Below are 15,518 nucleotides of genomic sequence, written 5' to 3' on the forward strand. Positions count from 1 at the left end.
TAGAGAAGTTCAGGCGACAGCAGGCCCTGGGAGGTCATTTAGTCCAACCTGATGGTCAAGGTTGAGTCTGCCATGAGATCAAGATCAGGACTTCATCTTGCTGGGTCTCAAAAGCCTCCAAGGTTAGCACAGGGTCCCTCAGGGCACCCTGTGCTGGTGGTTCATTGATCTGCACAGTGGAGGTGTTTCCCCATTCCATCCCCAGAGGGATCCTCTCCTGTTTCAATTTGCCTATCATCTCTGCCTTCTGCTGCCCACCTGAGGGAAGAACCTGGCACCATTTTCTCCATGTGGCAGAGGAGGAGGAGCAGGCTGCTGTCATGGATGCCATGAGGTTGTTCCAGTTCACCTTCCCTCTGGGATCCCCATGCCAAGCGTGGTGTCCAGATGTGGCTGGAGGTGGGTTACCACACTCCTTGGTTGGCTGGCCCTGTTTCAGGGATGCTGTTGGTCCTGCTCCTGCCAGGGTCTTCCTTTCTAGCCCCACCAAGGTGCTTATGGCCACTCCAGCTGAGCAGTTCCCTGTTGTCACCAGGGGCCAGACCTGGCATTTCTCCTGGCTGTATTTCATCAGGCCCTGTCTCCTGCCTGTCCAGGTCCCTCTGGGTGGCAGCCCTGCCCTCACGTGCATGGCCAGATATCTCCAGTGTGGCATCACCCACAAACTGGGTGGGAATGCACTCTGCCTCCTCCTCAGGTCAGGTATAAAGATGTTAAATGAGACCAGACTGGGATAAACCTCTGTGGTACCTCACTGGTTACCAGCCTCCAGTTTATATTTATGTCCTGTAACATAAACCATCACTGAAGGCTGAGTGGATCCAGCTTCCAGTCTTTTGAGCTGATTCAGATATTTTTTGAAGTGTTGCAGACTAATCTTGAGGGATGGGCAAGAGCCACGTGAGCAGTGCAGTGTTGGAGCTCCCTTCTAGTGGAGGTTGTACAGGTGTCCTGGCAGCCCTGGAAATGACTCTGGTTACACCCACAGTCCTTACACCCAGGAACCAGGTGTAGCTGTGTTTGACCTGTGAGATACAGAGCCTGCTAGGAGCCCTGTAGTGGCACTGTCCTTCCTTATCACTCAAACCAATAGATATATGTGGGTAAACAGTATTCTGTGGCATTCCTCTGTGGTCCTTTCCCTCCCTCAGGAATAACCCTGTGCTGACTGGCCTCTCTGTGGTTGGAACTTTATGCTGGGATCTGAAAGGCTTAGTGTGCCTGCATATTCTGGGATGAGTCTTGACTACCAGGGCTGTCCCTTGCTCAGGAATGCAGGAGAAATGCAGAAATCCAGCAATGAGGGTGAGCCCAGCATTGCCCTGCTGAGTGACACTGTGGGGCCTGGAGCTGCTCTCCTGTCCATGGGATGGGGAGTGAGCAAGTAGAAGCTGTTGGTGCTTGTAGGTGTGTTATGCTCTGGCCCTGGTGGCTGCCTTTATCACAGACACAAAAGTCTGCAGATGCCCAGCCCTGGAGCAGAGGATGGCCTTAGTCTGGGGGTCATCCATATTTGATGTCTGCATCCCTTCCAGGTGTCTGTGTGAGTGGAGAGGTGGAGGGGTGACGGAGATAGCAACTGTAGTATTTTACTTCCAGAATATGAGCCTGTCTCCTTTTACATCCTTTCATTTAAGAAATTATTTGGAGTCTGAGAAGTACAGAGGAACAAAAAAAAAGGTTCTCTTTGCATTCCACCTCCATTACCTAAGAGTTAAAGGTACATGGCAATAAAAGGTGGACACCTCCACAAAATACAAGAGTCAAGTGAGCAGGTGTGAGAAAGAGTCCATAAAGATGCCAAAGAAAGGGTTCATCTGAGAGGAGGATAGAGCTCCATCACTTGAATAAAAACCCCTTTGTAAGACACACAAAGGATGCAGTTCCTTGTCCTCACGAGAGGTATCTTGGTGCATGGAGGAGGCCTGAGCTCTGAGTGGGGTGAAGCCCTGGGTGTCAGTGGTCAGTGCATTCCTGTTTGGGCAGAGGAGCTCAGCTCCTGCCTCTCCCTCTGCCCAGGGCTTCCTGAGTGGAGCTGTGAAAGCTGCTGCTTCCCAGCATTCAGGCTTTAGCAGGTGAGGCAGGAGCTGTGTGTTCAGCTCAGAGACATCTTCACTGGACCTCTGTCTGCACTGCCTTCACCTGCCCCCAGCCTTCTTCTGGGAGCAGGAGCACTCTCTGCTCAAGGTGCCAGCAAGCATCAAGCTTTGAGTTACATTTTTGTCTGAGGTTATACTTGTCCATGAAGGACTCAGCTGAGACTATCACACTTGGCCATGAGATCCTACCAAAGGTGGTAAGTTATCCCTGAGGAGGGTAGTTTGCAGGGAAGTTTTAAAATTCAGAAAGAGCCCAGCTCTCTGAATCCGAGTCTGTGGAAATGAATTTTTTTTTGGCATCTGTTTTTAATGTCCTGTGATGTGTGGGTGAAAAAGCCAGCAAGCTAGACTGGTAATTAATTTTCCTGACAGAAACACCAGACAATGAAATTACCCTGCCACAAAGCAGGGTTGCTAAAGTAAATACTCTGCCAGCAGCAGGCCTGAGAGCAGGACGGGGTCGTGTGTGAGGTGCAAGCAAATGATGAGGTGGCACTGCTGCCTCTGGGGACCTGCAGGTGCTGCCAGCACGGGGACCCTGCTGCCCAGGGCACCAGCACCAGAGCTCTGTGGTGTACACAGGCACTTTGAACTGGGCTCCAAAGGATGGGGACTGACTGGACTCACTGCTGAGCCAAGGAGCAGGTCACCCTTTGCTGTCCACGCAGGTAATTTGGTTGGAAATGGGTAGGGATGTGGAAATGGGGCTGGGATGGCTGCTTTTGTCCTGGAGATGAAGACTCTTGGCAGGGCTCTTCAGTCTTTCCCAGGCTGGTGACAAGTGGCTTCTAAAGCTTTGGTCTGTGCTGGTGAGATTTGTGTGAGCTGTAGAACAGGTTGTGCCTGTGCATGCAGAAGGGGAGTGCATTTTGTTGGAAGACATCGAGGCAGCAGCTCACAGGAGAGGAAGGACAGGAGGGCAAAGTTTTCTGTTTTCCTTCTGTGTGCCTTGTACTAGAGGCAGGAGTTGCTGTGCCAGGAGTGCTGCAGATGCACAGCCAAGAAATGGGCGGAGAGCAGGAGCTGGGGATGTTCCTGCACGCATTGAGGTGTCTGGCAGCTGGCTCCACTGTGTGCTGTCAGACAGGATCCCTCACCACAATCGAAGGGTTTGGTGGGTCTGGGTTAAAAAACCTGTATTGTTGGTACAGAAAATACTACTCTGTGCAGTCATGGAGAGATCTGCTGAAGATTTCAGTGCTGTTTGGGAGGATCTGCTGCCACGTGAATCGTCCTTCCGTTTTATGATTGCAATACTTGGATGTGCACATTTTCATAGGGCATTTTCCCTTGTTACACAGTGCTAGCAGCTGCACAATGCAGAAATCCCACACAAGAACTGTTTAAGACATGGAAACTGTTTTCTTTACCTTTGGGAAAGAAAATTACACTTTTTTTTTGCTGAGCTAAATCTGAGTGCTTTTAAGAAAACAAGGGTCAGTTGTGGAGTGGACTGCATGTGCATTTTAGGACCAGAGTTATTTAATGTACTCATGATCTGTAAAAAGTGCTGGACCAGTAGTGAAATGTTCAAGCGTGCAGACATCACATACTGTCTTAGGTTAGGCTGCAGAAAAGAGCAAGAAGCATTTAAAGGACTTGATCTAGATTACAGAAAACATTATGCTAGATCAGTGCAGTACCGAAAGGCAGTAAACATTGGAAGAGAAAAAACGAACTATTTCTGCATAATTGTATGTCCTGAATTAACTGCAGCTTCTCTGGAGAAAGGACTGTGTGTCTCAGAGGATCTCCCAGATAAAACATCTGCTGAAATGCCTCGTGTCACTCCAAAAGCAAACAAAATATTAAGCTTAGGGAAGACTGGAACGCGAAAGCATTCTGCAAATAGTGTAAAATAAGTCTGGGGAATATCCTTGTGTTTAACTCTTTCTAGGGCTGTTCAGCCTGTCTCCAAGCAGTCGTATCAGGAAGAGGAGTTGCAGGGTCAGGCAGTGGAAGGGGATTGAAACATCCATGGGATGGTACACTGAGAAGGCAGAAGCTGCTGCAGGCATGGGAAAGCAAGGCAAAGATATAAAAGCAGCTTGTGGTAAAGGACAGGTGATTCAATCATTTCCATCTTCACCTCTAAACCAATGTATGTGAACACAAAATGAGATGTGACAAATTTAAACCTGATGAAGGAAAATCAAGCTTTAAAAAACTTGAGTTAAGATGCTATTGAAAGCAGAAGGTTGCCTGTGGAGCTCTGTGCCATAACATGTGATGGAAGTCAAGATCTCACCTTGTCTTAAAAAACTGACATGCTTATGTTGAGAAAGAGAGGAGTTGCATGTTAGATACCATGTGCAGAAGGATGTATGCATCCATAACTGAGAATAAAGAACAATAACCACCCCAGTGGAGATTCAAAGGTATTCTGTCAGTGGACAGGTTATTTCTTTACAGAGCTCATAGCATCCTGCCCCAAAATGCTTGGCATTGGCCATTTCAGGCAGGCAGAGCACTGCTCCTGGTGACTGCAGCTCCATCTTTCCCACAGCAAACAAGAGGTATCTGCTGGCTGAAAATCTGGAATCCTGTGTGGCATCCACTACCTGTTGTTCTTGAGGTGTCTTAGTGACTGTTTAATTAAGTTAACAAGACTTTTTTTGTCTTAGGGCCACTCCCTCTCCATGGAAAAATCACAATGATTACATATAGGCTGGGAGAAAACCACAGCACATGGTGGCTGTGGTGTGTGTAAGGCAGCATATCACCTAGATGTAGCCCCTTCCCACAGGCATTCTCACCACTGTTAGAATTCATGGAATGAGTGATGCTCTGTTTAGTTGCACTCTGTGTTTAAATAATGTGGACATAGATTTGTGCTTTTCTCCTCAATAGCGAAGATGGAAACCTTCTTCTATGTGTAAAAAACAAATTCTCTCCTTACTACTCCAGAAAGTTGGCCTTTCAGGTAAACCCACTTGACAGCCAAAGACTCAGGAGAAAAAAAAAAAAAATACTTTGGAACCTCAAATTCTAGGTCATCCCTTCTTGCAGGGGTCTGGAGGTGTTGGCAGCCTAAGTGTGGGGAGAGAGGAGGGGAGGTGTGTGCTACATATGACAGCAGTGCAAGTAGTTTTTTATGCACAGGGAGTTTTCCACACAAAATCATGTTGGGAATATCCCTGCAGTCCACCCCTCCACTTGAGTTAGTGGGAGGGACCTGAAGTTGAGGCGATTTGTGGCTGAGCTCTCATTAGTGACCAGGGACATTTCCCTCACAATGTGGAAGGCAGGCAGGGAGAGGCAGATGGCTTTGAATGCAGGATTTACATAGTAATGAGATTCAGGTCACCATAGCTGTCTTTTTCTCTCTGCATTTTGTCTAGGTGTCGGGTAGTGTGTAGGGATGACAGGGATGACGGAATAGGGAGGAAAGGAGGAAAATTAACCCCTTGTTCATGAGGAGAGATTGCTGTTAGAATAAAAAGTTTGTCACAGTGGGCTAAAGAGGAGTAGGGTATGACAATGATAAGCACAGATGAAGCTAGAAGGGGTAAAGACTTTTTAAGTTTCTGACTTGTTTTTGTGGGAATGGCACAAAGAATTCTAACTTTAAAATCCCAGAATTTCCTGTAATTTTTACGTTCGGCATTGCTGGTTTAAGAAGAGGTAGTTTGGGACTTTTATCATTACAAGTCTCCCAAAACTTGGGAGAGTTTGTGGACTGAAGACAAGGCATGGATTCTTGCTACAGAGTCTTTGCTTCTTTGGAAAAAAATCACCATTTTGCTTGGTTTCTTGGCTGAAGACTTGTCTTGACATGACTATGTAATAGTGTGATTAAAACATAATATTTTCCACTGCAATTGGTAATCCTTAGTATGATCTCACTAGTGTCAGATCTTATCCTGATGACAAATGGGGAACTGGGAACCATGGGTCCTATTTCGAGCTTTGCTTGGTGGCACTTGATTCGCTCAATAGCCAACTCCAGGCATTTCCAAAATATGCATAAGGGCCTGAGAAATCCCAAGGCTGTATTTAAAATTATGAAAATTTTAAATCAGTGTGTGTTTATTTTTTCTGTCTTCTGGTTTTTCTTTCTTTATAGTTAGAGGAGTATGGGTGAGTAAGTTATTTTTCCTGCTGTACGTGCCATGATGCCAGAAGCTGGGGCTTTAGAAGCATTGCAAGAATAGGAGAGAAGCTTTAGGAGATGCTTGTATAAATAGGAACTGTCATATAACTGCATGTGGACATCTAGGCAGAGGTGGGATAAGTAAGGAAACGCAGAACGTTTGGGGCACATAGGCCAGGATTCGTTTAATCTCACCTTGGCCACTGGAGCTGAGCAAGTTCATCTAACCTTATCCCTACAGACCTTTTCAGCGTCAGTGGAGACTGATTCCAACCACCCCAAGGCAGTGGGACAGATTCCCCCTGGAAGGGGAGGGAGCAGAGGTGCTTTGGTGGCATCTCCTGGAGCCAGAGAGCTGCTGCATTTTGCCTGTTTGGGCTGAAAGGGAAAAGGAAATCTAATCAAGTGCCTGGGACAGACTGGGAAAGGAAGGTTTCTTGGCTACTTCCTTCTGAGGAAAAGGCTCAGGTCTAATAGATCTAATTAAATTATTTCTTTGTTTTATTGTTACAGCTATTTGTTTAAAAAGTCAGTAATCCTTTTATACCAGTCCTGTAATGATTATTTAATGTCTGGCTGTTTGTGAGCCCACGGAGCTGTGTGAACAGAGGATGCTTCACTGCAGGGGATCTGCACAGTTCTCCACAGGACCGCGAGCTGGCCCTGAGAGCCTCGAGTGGGGGCCTTGATTGGGTGCCTTCATATTCCCTTATGAATTATTATCCATAGCTGGATGAAAGCAGGGGTAGTTCCCTCCTCTACAAAGTGCTGCCAGATGTAAGGCTGTCTCTTGGTTCTATATGGCCACAGTACTCTTCTGTAAGGCTAAATAGTCACCGACTGATGTTTGGTTAGCAGGCACTGTGCCAGTGACCAGTGAGTCCCTCAGCTCTGTCACAGCAGTGACACTTGTTGGTGGCAGCTCTATGAGTGTCACAATGGGCACCAGCTGCCCAAAGCCAGCTGAGCAGCTCTGCTCCCCTTGCTGATGTTTTCTTACCTCTTTCTTTGCAGAGCCCCTGAAATCATCCTTGGTTTACCCTTTTGTGAAGCAATCGATATGTGGTCCTTGGGATGTGTCATTGCAGAGCTGTTCTTGGGCTGGCCCTTGTACCCAGGAGCTTCAGAGTACGATCAGGTGGGTGTGGATATTGCCCTGGGTGCTGGTAAGTGCACACATCTCTTTCTCTTCTCCTGTCAGAGTGAGCAGATGGAAACTTCTTCACTTTGGCTAATGATGGATCTGTATTTCTTGCTCTCCCAAGTCAACATTGTCATTGTGCACCTGGGTATTTATTCCAGGTAACCAGTGTCCAGCTTGGTATGCTGGCTTTTAAGACCTGGCTGCCTGAGTGAAATCAAAATCAAGAGTCAATGCTGCCATTGACTGGAGAGCTCTGTGCATGTCCCTCCTCACTGAGCAGAGCAGGCACCCGTTCTCTGCTGTAACAGCAAGTGCAGCATAAAGCCTTATTTGTTAGAAGAAACTGCATGAACTCAGCTGCATTTCATAACCCCTTTTATGAGAGTGCATATTAAAAGCAATGACAAGAAGGAGAATGTTGGCATTGATGTAGGTTTCCAGTTAATATAAGCTGTCGTTCCTTTTCTCCCTATAGGCTTTCATGCCCTTTTTGTAGTCCTAAAACTGATAATGCAGCAGCAGCTAGAGCCAGGGCTGTAGAATGCTTTGCATTCCCACAGTATTCAGGCTGATCTTAGCTGTCTGAAAATGCAGCCTGAAAAGGGTCTTTTTTCTTTTAGGAAATAAATTTTTAAAAAAAGGGAAGAAAAAAAAAAGGCAGGAAAATAAATAAGTTTTTCACATACTGAAATGTTTTCTTGACTTTTCTTTTGAAACCAGTATTTTTTTAATCAGAGCTCTAAAGGTAAAATTTGGCAGGGGAAATAACTTGCAGCAAAGAGCAGGGCTATTAGTGACTCTAAAGGAAATCAAATGTAGCTGAGAAACTTACAAGCATTTGAAAATCACATACCAAGCATGAAAAGTAGATTTCTTTCTCTTCCTCATTGCACCCCAAAAGCCATAAAACACACAGCTGGAAAAGAAATCACCATACCTTACTGGCCAGCTTAACTGCCCTGCACAAAGCTTCCTCTGGTAAAGTGTGACGAGGGCTCCTGGGGAGCTGGGGAAGGGATAGGGGCTGATCCTGGCTGGGATTGGCAGGATCCAGGTGCCTCTGAGGTGTGTGAGCTCTGATGGACCTGAGGAGCTGCAGAGCTGAGCAAGCCATGCACAGTGAACCAGGGCCTGAGTGCTTGGAAGTGATTGAAAGCACGGCTGCTTTTTATGCTTTTATGCCTTCATGTATTTAATGTTTTTATCCTTCTCTGTTTCTTCTCTCAAAAACACTTTCCATTCTTGCCTAGCATTTTTGAGAGTAGGTGACTGGTTTTAGTAGTTTTGCAGAGTTTGCAGCAATTTTTGCAGAATGAAGCCATGCAGGAGACAGGAGGTGCCAAAGTGAAGGTTTTGTGTGGCACCTCAGGCATGTGTGACATTAGTCTTTAATTGTGTAATCACAGACTCTTTCTCCTTTATAAATAAATAAAAGTTTGAGATTCTGAAAAAAGAAATAGAGTATCTTTTAGCTGTGTGGGTGCCAATGAAGTCATGCTTGTGGATGCATCCCAAATAACGTCATGTAGTCAGTAGAGACAAGTACTTTCCATACCATCAGTTGGTTTGAGTGTATGTTTCACCTTAGTTCAAAGGCAGTCACTTCATAATCCTGTTTGGAACTTCAGGATGCTCCTAGGACAGGCTGTGTGCTCAGGTGGAAGAAAACCAGCAGAAGTTAGAGAGCCAATATCAAATTGCTGAAATGATGTCCTGGAGATGGTGCCAAGTGTTGAGACATCCCATTGAAATCACTGTGTGGGTCCTTCTCTTTGAACTTTATAAATTTAGGAACTTTCTTCTTTTCATCCTTAGGACTTGTGGGAGTGCACTCTAAGTGTGAGTTTCCAGTGATGTATGTGATAAATGGAGGGAATTCCATTCAGAAATTCTCATCCTCTCATTCCTTGCACTGAGTTTTATGGCATGAAGTTTCTCTACATGCTACCTTTTTTTTTGTCTGTTCTCTTGGTTCAAATGCCTCCTGAACTCCTTCAAGGAAGACCTCCAGAGACCTTCACAGGATGAGCAGTAACCTCTCATCCTTCTCTTGCAGATTCGCTACATTTCACAGACGCAGGGCTTACCAGCAGAGTACTTGTTAAGTGCAGGGACAAAGACCACGAGGTTTTTCAACAGGGATACAGACTCACCATATCCCTTGTGGAGGCTGAAGGTAGGAAGACATTCCCTTGTTTCTTTTACCTTGGAGTTGTTGGTTGGAAGTGAGGAGACACTCAGGTCACCTCGGAGCCTGAGTTTCTGCTTTTTGCAGTGCAGCACAGACATAGGGGTGGGTACTGCCCAAGGTACAACTGCCATCCCCAAATTTTGGAGCCTATAATTCACCTGCTTGGCCTTGTAGGAAATTTGAGAGTTGACCCTCTAAGTAGTCAATGATTTGGTGTGTAGTAGGCAGACTTTGCTCTAATATCTAACTCATTGTGAGGGGGGAAAAAAGGCAAGCATTTTAATTCTACAGTCAAAACCTTGAGTAAAGCAGGTGAGCCCTGAGTGTCCTTTGCTAGTGGGTTTGGCTCCATGCTGTCCCCAGGGAGAGAGGCCTGTATGCTTCTGGCTGGGATGGCATGCTGTACCTCAATGCCAGGATGGATGAAAGAGACCCACCATAGTTGGGAGGACCCTCAGAAGTGAAACAGAAGAGATAAATCACCTTGTGACATAAAAGATGACACATAACCATGGTGGAGATGCTGTAAATGGTGTCTGGTCAGGCAGGATGGTCCCTGATGAGGACAGGATGAGGCACATGTGGGAAGTGGCACATAATCTGCAGCTGGTTGCAGGGCAGTGTTGGTCAATGCCTGTGTCCTGTTTTGAGCAGACGCCAGATGATCATGAGGCAGAGACGGGGATTAAGTCAAAGGAAGCAAGAAAGTATATTTTCAACTGTTTGGATGATATGGCACAGGTAAGAGCATTGGTGAGTAACCAGCAAGACTGTTTGCATGCTTTCCAGAAATACTAACAAAAGGGAATTATGGAAGTTCTCTGTGTATCCTATTCTGGGGCCAGCTCCTGAAAAATACCAGTATTATGCCTACCAAATTTGCTGTTATGTGCTGCTTTGTAGGAGTGACTGCACACAGGGGTGTGTGTGCTGTAGTAAAGCAGCCTTGGGAAGTGGCTAAGGCACGTCTCTGAGTGTGGAAATCCTGCATTTTCTCTTGTCTCTCCAGTGCTCTTCTGTATGACCACTGTCAGGTCACTTGCTTTCTCTGTGCTTTAATATTCCCATTTGTTAAAGGGTGACAGTGGAAATACTCACCATGGCCACAGAAGAGTGTGCTGGCTGGGGGAAGAATGGGAAGCACTAATTCACTGTGTCAGTTCCATGTTGTTGTGAGGGCTAATCCCAGCATAACCACTCCTGTGACAGAAGTTTGTGCTGACAAACCAGTGTGCTAAACTGGCCCAACACTAGCACCAAACTGGAGTTTGTGCTACCAAGGTCTAGACATTGTAGCAAGTAAACCTTGTAAGCTTGCAGGAAGAGAGGACTGGAATCTGAGGAGACCGGATAATTAATGAAATAATATAACAGGTCTTTAATTCATGGCTCCTGATACGTGAATGGGATGTTTCTCATAAACCTACTGACAATTTTTATGTGTTTTATATATTTTTTGCTCATAGGACACATAGATAAGTATCTGATGGCACAGTATATGATAAACACTGTGATTATCAGAGCTTGCCTGCTACCACATGGAAGCTGTTCATCCTCAGTGGAGGGTGACTAAGTGTTTCATTAGCCACTGACCCAGGCGAGCTGAACACTTGAGAGTCTGTCTGGAGCTGTGACATGCACCAGCGAGATGAGCGGCCACCACGGAGCTTGGCGTGGTGTAGGAGCATCAGGGTAGGATGGTCAGGACGGACGGAGATGAGAGATCTCTGCAGCCAGGTTGTGGAATTTGGGGTTTATTGCAGAGGGCCTGGGTGCAGGGCCCTGCTGGGAGCTGCCAGCCACAGCTCGGAGCAGGCCCGAGAGAAGAGAGGGGTAGAGAGGATTAGGGGAAAAGTGAGTAAGAGAGGCAAGAGAGCAAAAGCATAAGAGAATAAAAGGGGTAAGAGCGTGAAGTTCTTGTTACAATACAATAAATCTTCTTCTGTGTTGAATATTCGAATTCTCACTAACCAATCTAGTACAAGATACAAATCCTATAGCATTTACATACAACCTATAAGAATCAATACATTACCATACTGTGTTACATTTTAAACCCTAAAAACTACTCTTTGGACCCCTTCTGCCAAGCTAGTAGGGTCTGCTCTGACCCTTGGGCCTGTCTGCAAGCAGAGGGTGTTGTTTCATCAAAAGGGGATTACCTTCAGTCCACCACACCATTGTTTTCCAGTTGTTCAGTAACTAAGGGATCTCAAAACTTGCTTTCACTTCAATCTTGCTTATAGTTTCTGTATTCTCAAAATCTTTTGCCAGACAATCATATTTATAAGACTTTCCTGTTTCAGTCTTTCCCAACAGCGTGGCTCTTCAGCAGCCACTCCTTTGGACAGGGAGGCTGGCAGGGCGTGTGCTCCAAGAAGGAGCGAGCACATTTTGCTGGAGACCTGACCATGTGCTCTTCCCCTTCAGCACTCACTCCTGTCCCTTCTCCTCTAGGTGAATATGACGACGGATTTGGAGGGCAGCGATATGTTGGTGGAGAAGGCAGACCGGCGGGAGTTCATAGATCTGCTGAAGAAGATGCTGACGATAGACGCAGATAAGAGGATAACCCCCATCGAAACTCTGAGCCACCCCTTTGTCACCATGACACACTTGCTCGACTTCCCTCACAGCACACAGTACGTGGCTTTTGTTCCCCTTGGGTTTTGAAAAGGAGAGCTGGTTGTGGTGGAGACCAAGTGTATCTGAGGGGTTTTTAAGGTGTTTAATCCCTAAGTTTTAATCTTTTCCTTCTTAGAAGAAAAAGATGATTGCCAACTCAAGGTTGCAAGAATTGTGTTGTAGGTGCTTGGCATTTAAAACGCTGCAGTGTGTGCTACATTAATTATGTAAATATTCAGTAATTACATATTTTTGCATTAAAATGCAGGAGAAATTATGCAATTAGTGCTGAAAGTATCAGTCTATTTCAAAGTAATATAGTCCTGATTGTTACTGGAGTAATCAACCTTATCTGCAGTGGGGAGCCGACCCTTCCCATCGTGCCAGGAGTCAGCTTGGGGCTGTTTGCTTTTTAAGGGAAGAGCTGATCTGCAGCAGGCTGTTTCACAGGCATAAGCACCAGGATGAGTTCAAATTTCAGCTTGGTTGTTGTCCACCTGTGTCACCTTAAATACCACGTTCTGACCTCATCTGACACATGTAGAATGAAAACGGGCTCCACTGCCTGATGGAGATGAGAAGTCACATCTTCAAGACTCACTGCCCTTCTCCTGAGGCTGCATCACAGAGCACAGCAGCCTGAAATGCAGGGTACCTGTCCCCAGCCCACTGCCCATGTCCAGTTCACACAGGGACAGGCTTCTCAGGTGTAAGTGGAGAAGACAGACACATAGTGGGAGTTTTACAAAGCATTCAGGACACTTATCTTTGAACATCCTGCTTTACAGCACTTAGCAGATCCAGGTGCTTTCACAGGCTGTCCCTTCCCCTTGACAGGAGAACAATTATTGGCACAGTGCTGTACTTTCATTGGGTGCTATTTGCATGAGTGTTTCAAGGCTGTCAGGAGCTCAGGTACAAAATCAAAGGAGGCTGCTTGAAGAGCTGCAGAGCAACAGGTAACTGTGTCAGCTCCCCTGCCTGTATGGGTGGCTGCAGTATTTTGAGTTTGTTTAAGGTAGCTTTCCCCCTTTGAAGGAGCTGTAGCTGCCTTTTTGTTACATTTATCACAAGATAAGAGCATCTGCTTACCAGAAGGTAGTGGGTGCACGATCTGTGTAGACCCAGACTTAGCCTGCACAGCCATCTTTGTGCATTGTTACCTATAAATAGATAGTAAGTGATAAATGAAAACAAGATGGGGCATGATTGTGCTAAAAAGGATAAAAGTAAAGTTTCATATAAAAAAAATTCATGAATAAAATCTGACAGCAAAAATCTGAGTGAGCATCATAGACAAAAGCCTTTTAATTTGCAACAGTCCTTCTGACTGTGCAAGAGCTGATTGTGTAAGATAGGAGAGATTCGTGAGCTAATGCATTGCCGTCAGAAATCTTTCCACTAACGCAACAGTCCATAACCACATCTTCATTTTTGAAGTGCTCACTTGTGGCTGCTCAGGCAAGGCCCCAGAAAGATTGAAAATATCATTGGGGCCAACAGCAGTGAGAATTTTAGCCAAATAAAGAATTCAGCATCACGTCTCTGAATACCAAGCATGTGCCAGCCGGGTGTGTAACCCCACAAGCCCCTCCATGCTGGAAACAGTGACTGGCAGAGGAAACAGTAAGCTGTAACCAGCATTGCAAGTGGATGGAGCTTTTGTCTGTGATTACTTGTGCTTTGCAGAATAGAAACTTCAAAGCCTTGAAAGATGCAGGGAGCTATAATCTCTCTTGGAAATAAATTGGGCAGCAGAAAAAGTGAGAATATATGGGAGCTGTAGCTTCTGGGAGGAATCTCTGCTGTGGCACGTTTCAGAGAGGCTGCAAGTTCAAGCAGTGCAAGAGGGGGCTGTTCTGCTTTCTTACAAGCAGACAGCAAAGTGAGCTTAGCTTCCCATTTCACATATTTAACTTCCTGGCTCTTAAATTGCTGAGTTCTCCTCAGACTTTCTGTCTGTTTTGCTTTGTCCCTGCTGGTTTTTTCTCCCACCTTTTTTTAAAGTAAAGCCAGAGAACTTGGTGTTGCATTTGTAGAGCTTACCTCTTGTTAGATAGAACCATTTGGTGACACACACTATTCACCATGTACAGAACCTATACTCCTCTCAGTGCTTTCTTCTTTGTGCAGGTAGAATTATATTCATACTTGACTGAAAAGAAGTGATCCAATAGCCTTCTGTGTTTATTTGATAAGTGTTTGATTTTGCTGGATGTTCTGTGACCAACAGGTATAGTTCTGGAAGTGAATGCACATAATGCTGAAATCCTGTGCTCAGTGTCCTGAGCCTGGCTTGTCTGCAGGTTGTTCATGGCCCAGATCCAGTTACCAGGATATTACTTGTAGGATAAGAGAGGTGACCATGTGATTAAGAGACAAGACAGGGATAAAAAGATCTAGGTCCTCTTCATCAACCTTAGGGATCATATGAGGTTTGAAGGGCCACTGTTTCTTAAAAGTGATGTGAGGATATACCCTCTACCTCCAGCAGTTCAGCTCATTACACAATGGTCAGCATACAGCTGATTTTTACTGCTTGGAATTTCTCTTTCTTCATGTTTGGATAATGGAAATAAGATAATACCTTTATACTTTGAGGTTGTGTTTCAGACTCTGAGGTTACATTTGTAAAACCAGTTATTGTGGAAGAATTGTGGAAAATCTGTATTGGTTTTCAGGTATCAAAAGTGAGATTGTACTAAAAATACAGTGTTGCCCAAGTTCACTGTGTTGTTGTCTCTTAACCTCTGTATGCTTTGGTATTCTAATTAATGAAATATGGACAGTTTAATCTACCAGATGCCTGCTGTGCTCTAGCAATGTAGAGATCCTTTACTGGGGCACAAAATAGGATACTTCTCAAAATTTCCATTGCTATATCAATAACATTTAAGGGAAAGGCAGTGTAGAGGAAGAAGCTGTAATCATTCCCCCAGAGATCCAGTTCTCAGTGTGAGATAACCTCAGAACCAGATTCCTTCAGGGCACTGAGGAATTTGCTTTGGAATAACTTTTTGATATTAATTGTCCCATTGACTGCAAAAGGAGATGTCATGCTTCGAGATAAGCATCTGCACAGGCGTTTAGCCAGACAGGGGCAATGTTTTAACTGCTTAGCTGGACTCAGCTCTTGGTGAACAACTATTTAAAAGGAACAAGGATAACTTTTTTAGGGGGTCTCAGTGATCAAGAACAGTAAAATTTTTCCTTGCAAAAGGCACATAAAACTATGCTTACGCTGAGGCAAAAAGCATGAGTTTTCTTTTCCTCTCAGGCTCCATCATGAGGAAACAAAAAGTTTCTTTCTTGCTTTCAGTCTCTTTCAGTCTTTTAATATAGCCACTTTGTATATCTTGCCCTGTC

At 45.3% G+C, this 15,518-nt stretch overlaps 1 protein-coding gene across 2 annotated transcripts in view; it reads left to right on the top strand.

Annotated features, from left to right (window-relative positions):
- Nucleotides 1-15,518, top strand: part of HIPK2 (homeodomain interacting protein kinase 2) — a 131,776-nt gene that overhangs the window by 84,512 nt on the left and 31,746 nt on the right. For both annotated transcript variants that reach the window (XM_063154021.1, XM_063154022.1), the window contains exons 3-6: nt 7,207-7,330; nt 9,393-9,512; nt 10,182-10,268; nt 11,985-12,169. In XM_063154021.1, coding sequence (XP_063010091.1) covers nt 7,207-7,330; nt 9,393-9,512; nt 10,182-10,268; nt 11,985-12,169 — 516 coding nt within the window. The remainder of the gene's footprint in view (nt 1-7,206; nt 7,331-9,392; nt 9,513-10,181; nt 10,269-11,984; nt 12,170-15,518) is intronic.

Source organism: Melospiza melodia, chromosome 4 (assembly GCF_035770615.1).
Source record: "Melospiza melodia melodia isolate bMelMel2 chromosome 4, bMelMel2.pri, whole genome shotgun sequence".
NCBI lineage: Eukaryota > Metazoa > Chordata > Aves > Passeriformes > Passerellidae > Melospiza > Melospiza melodia.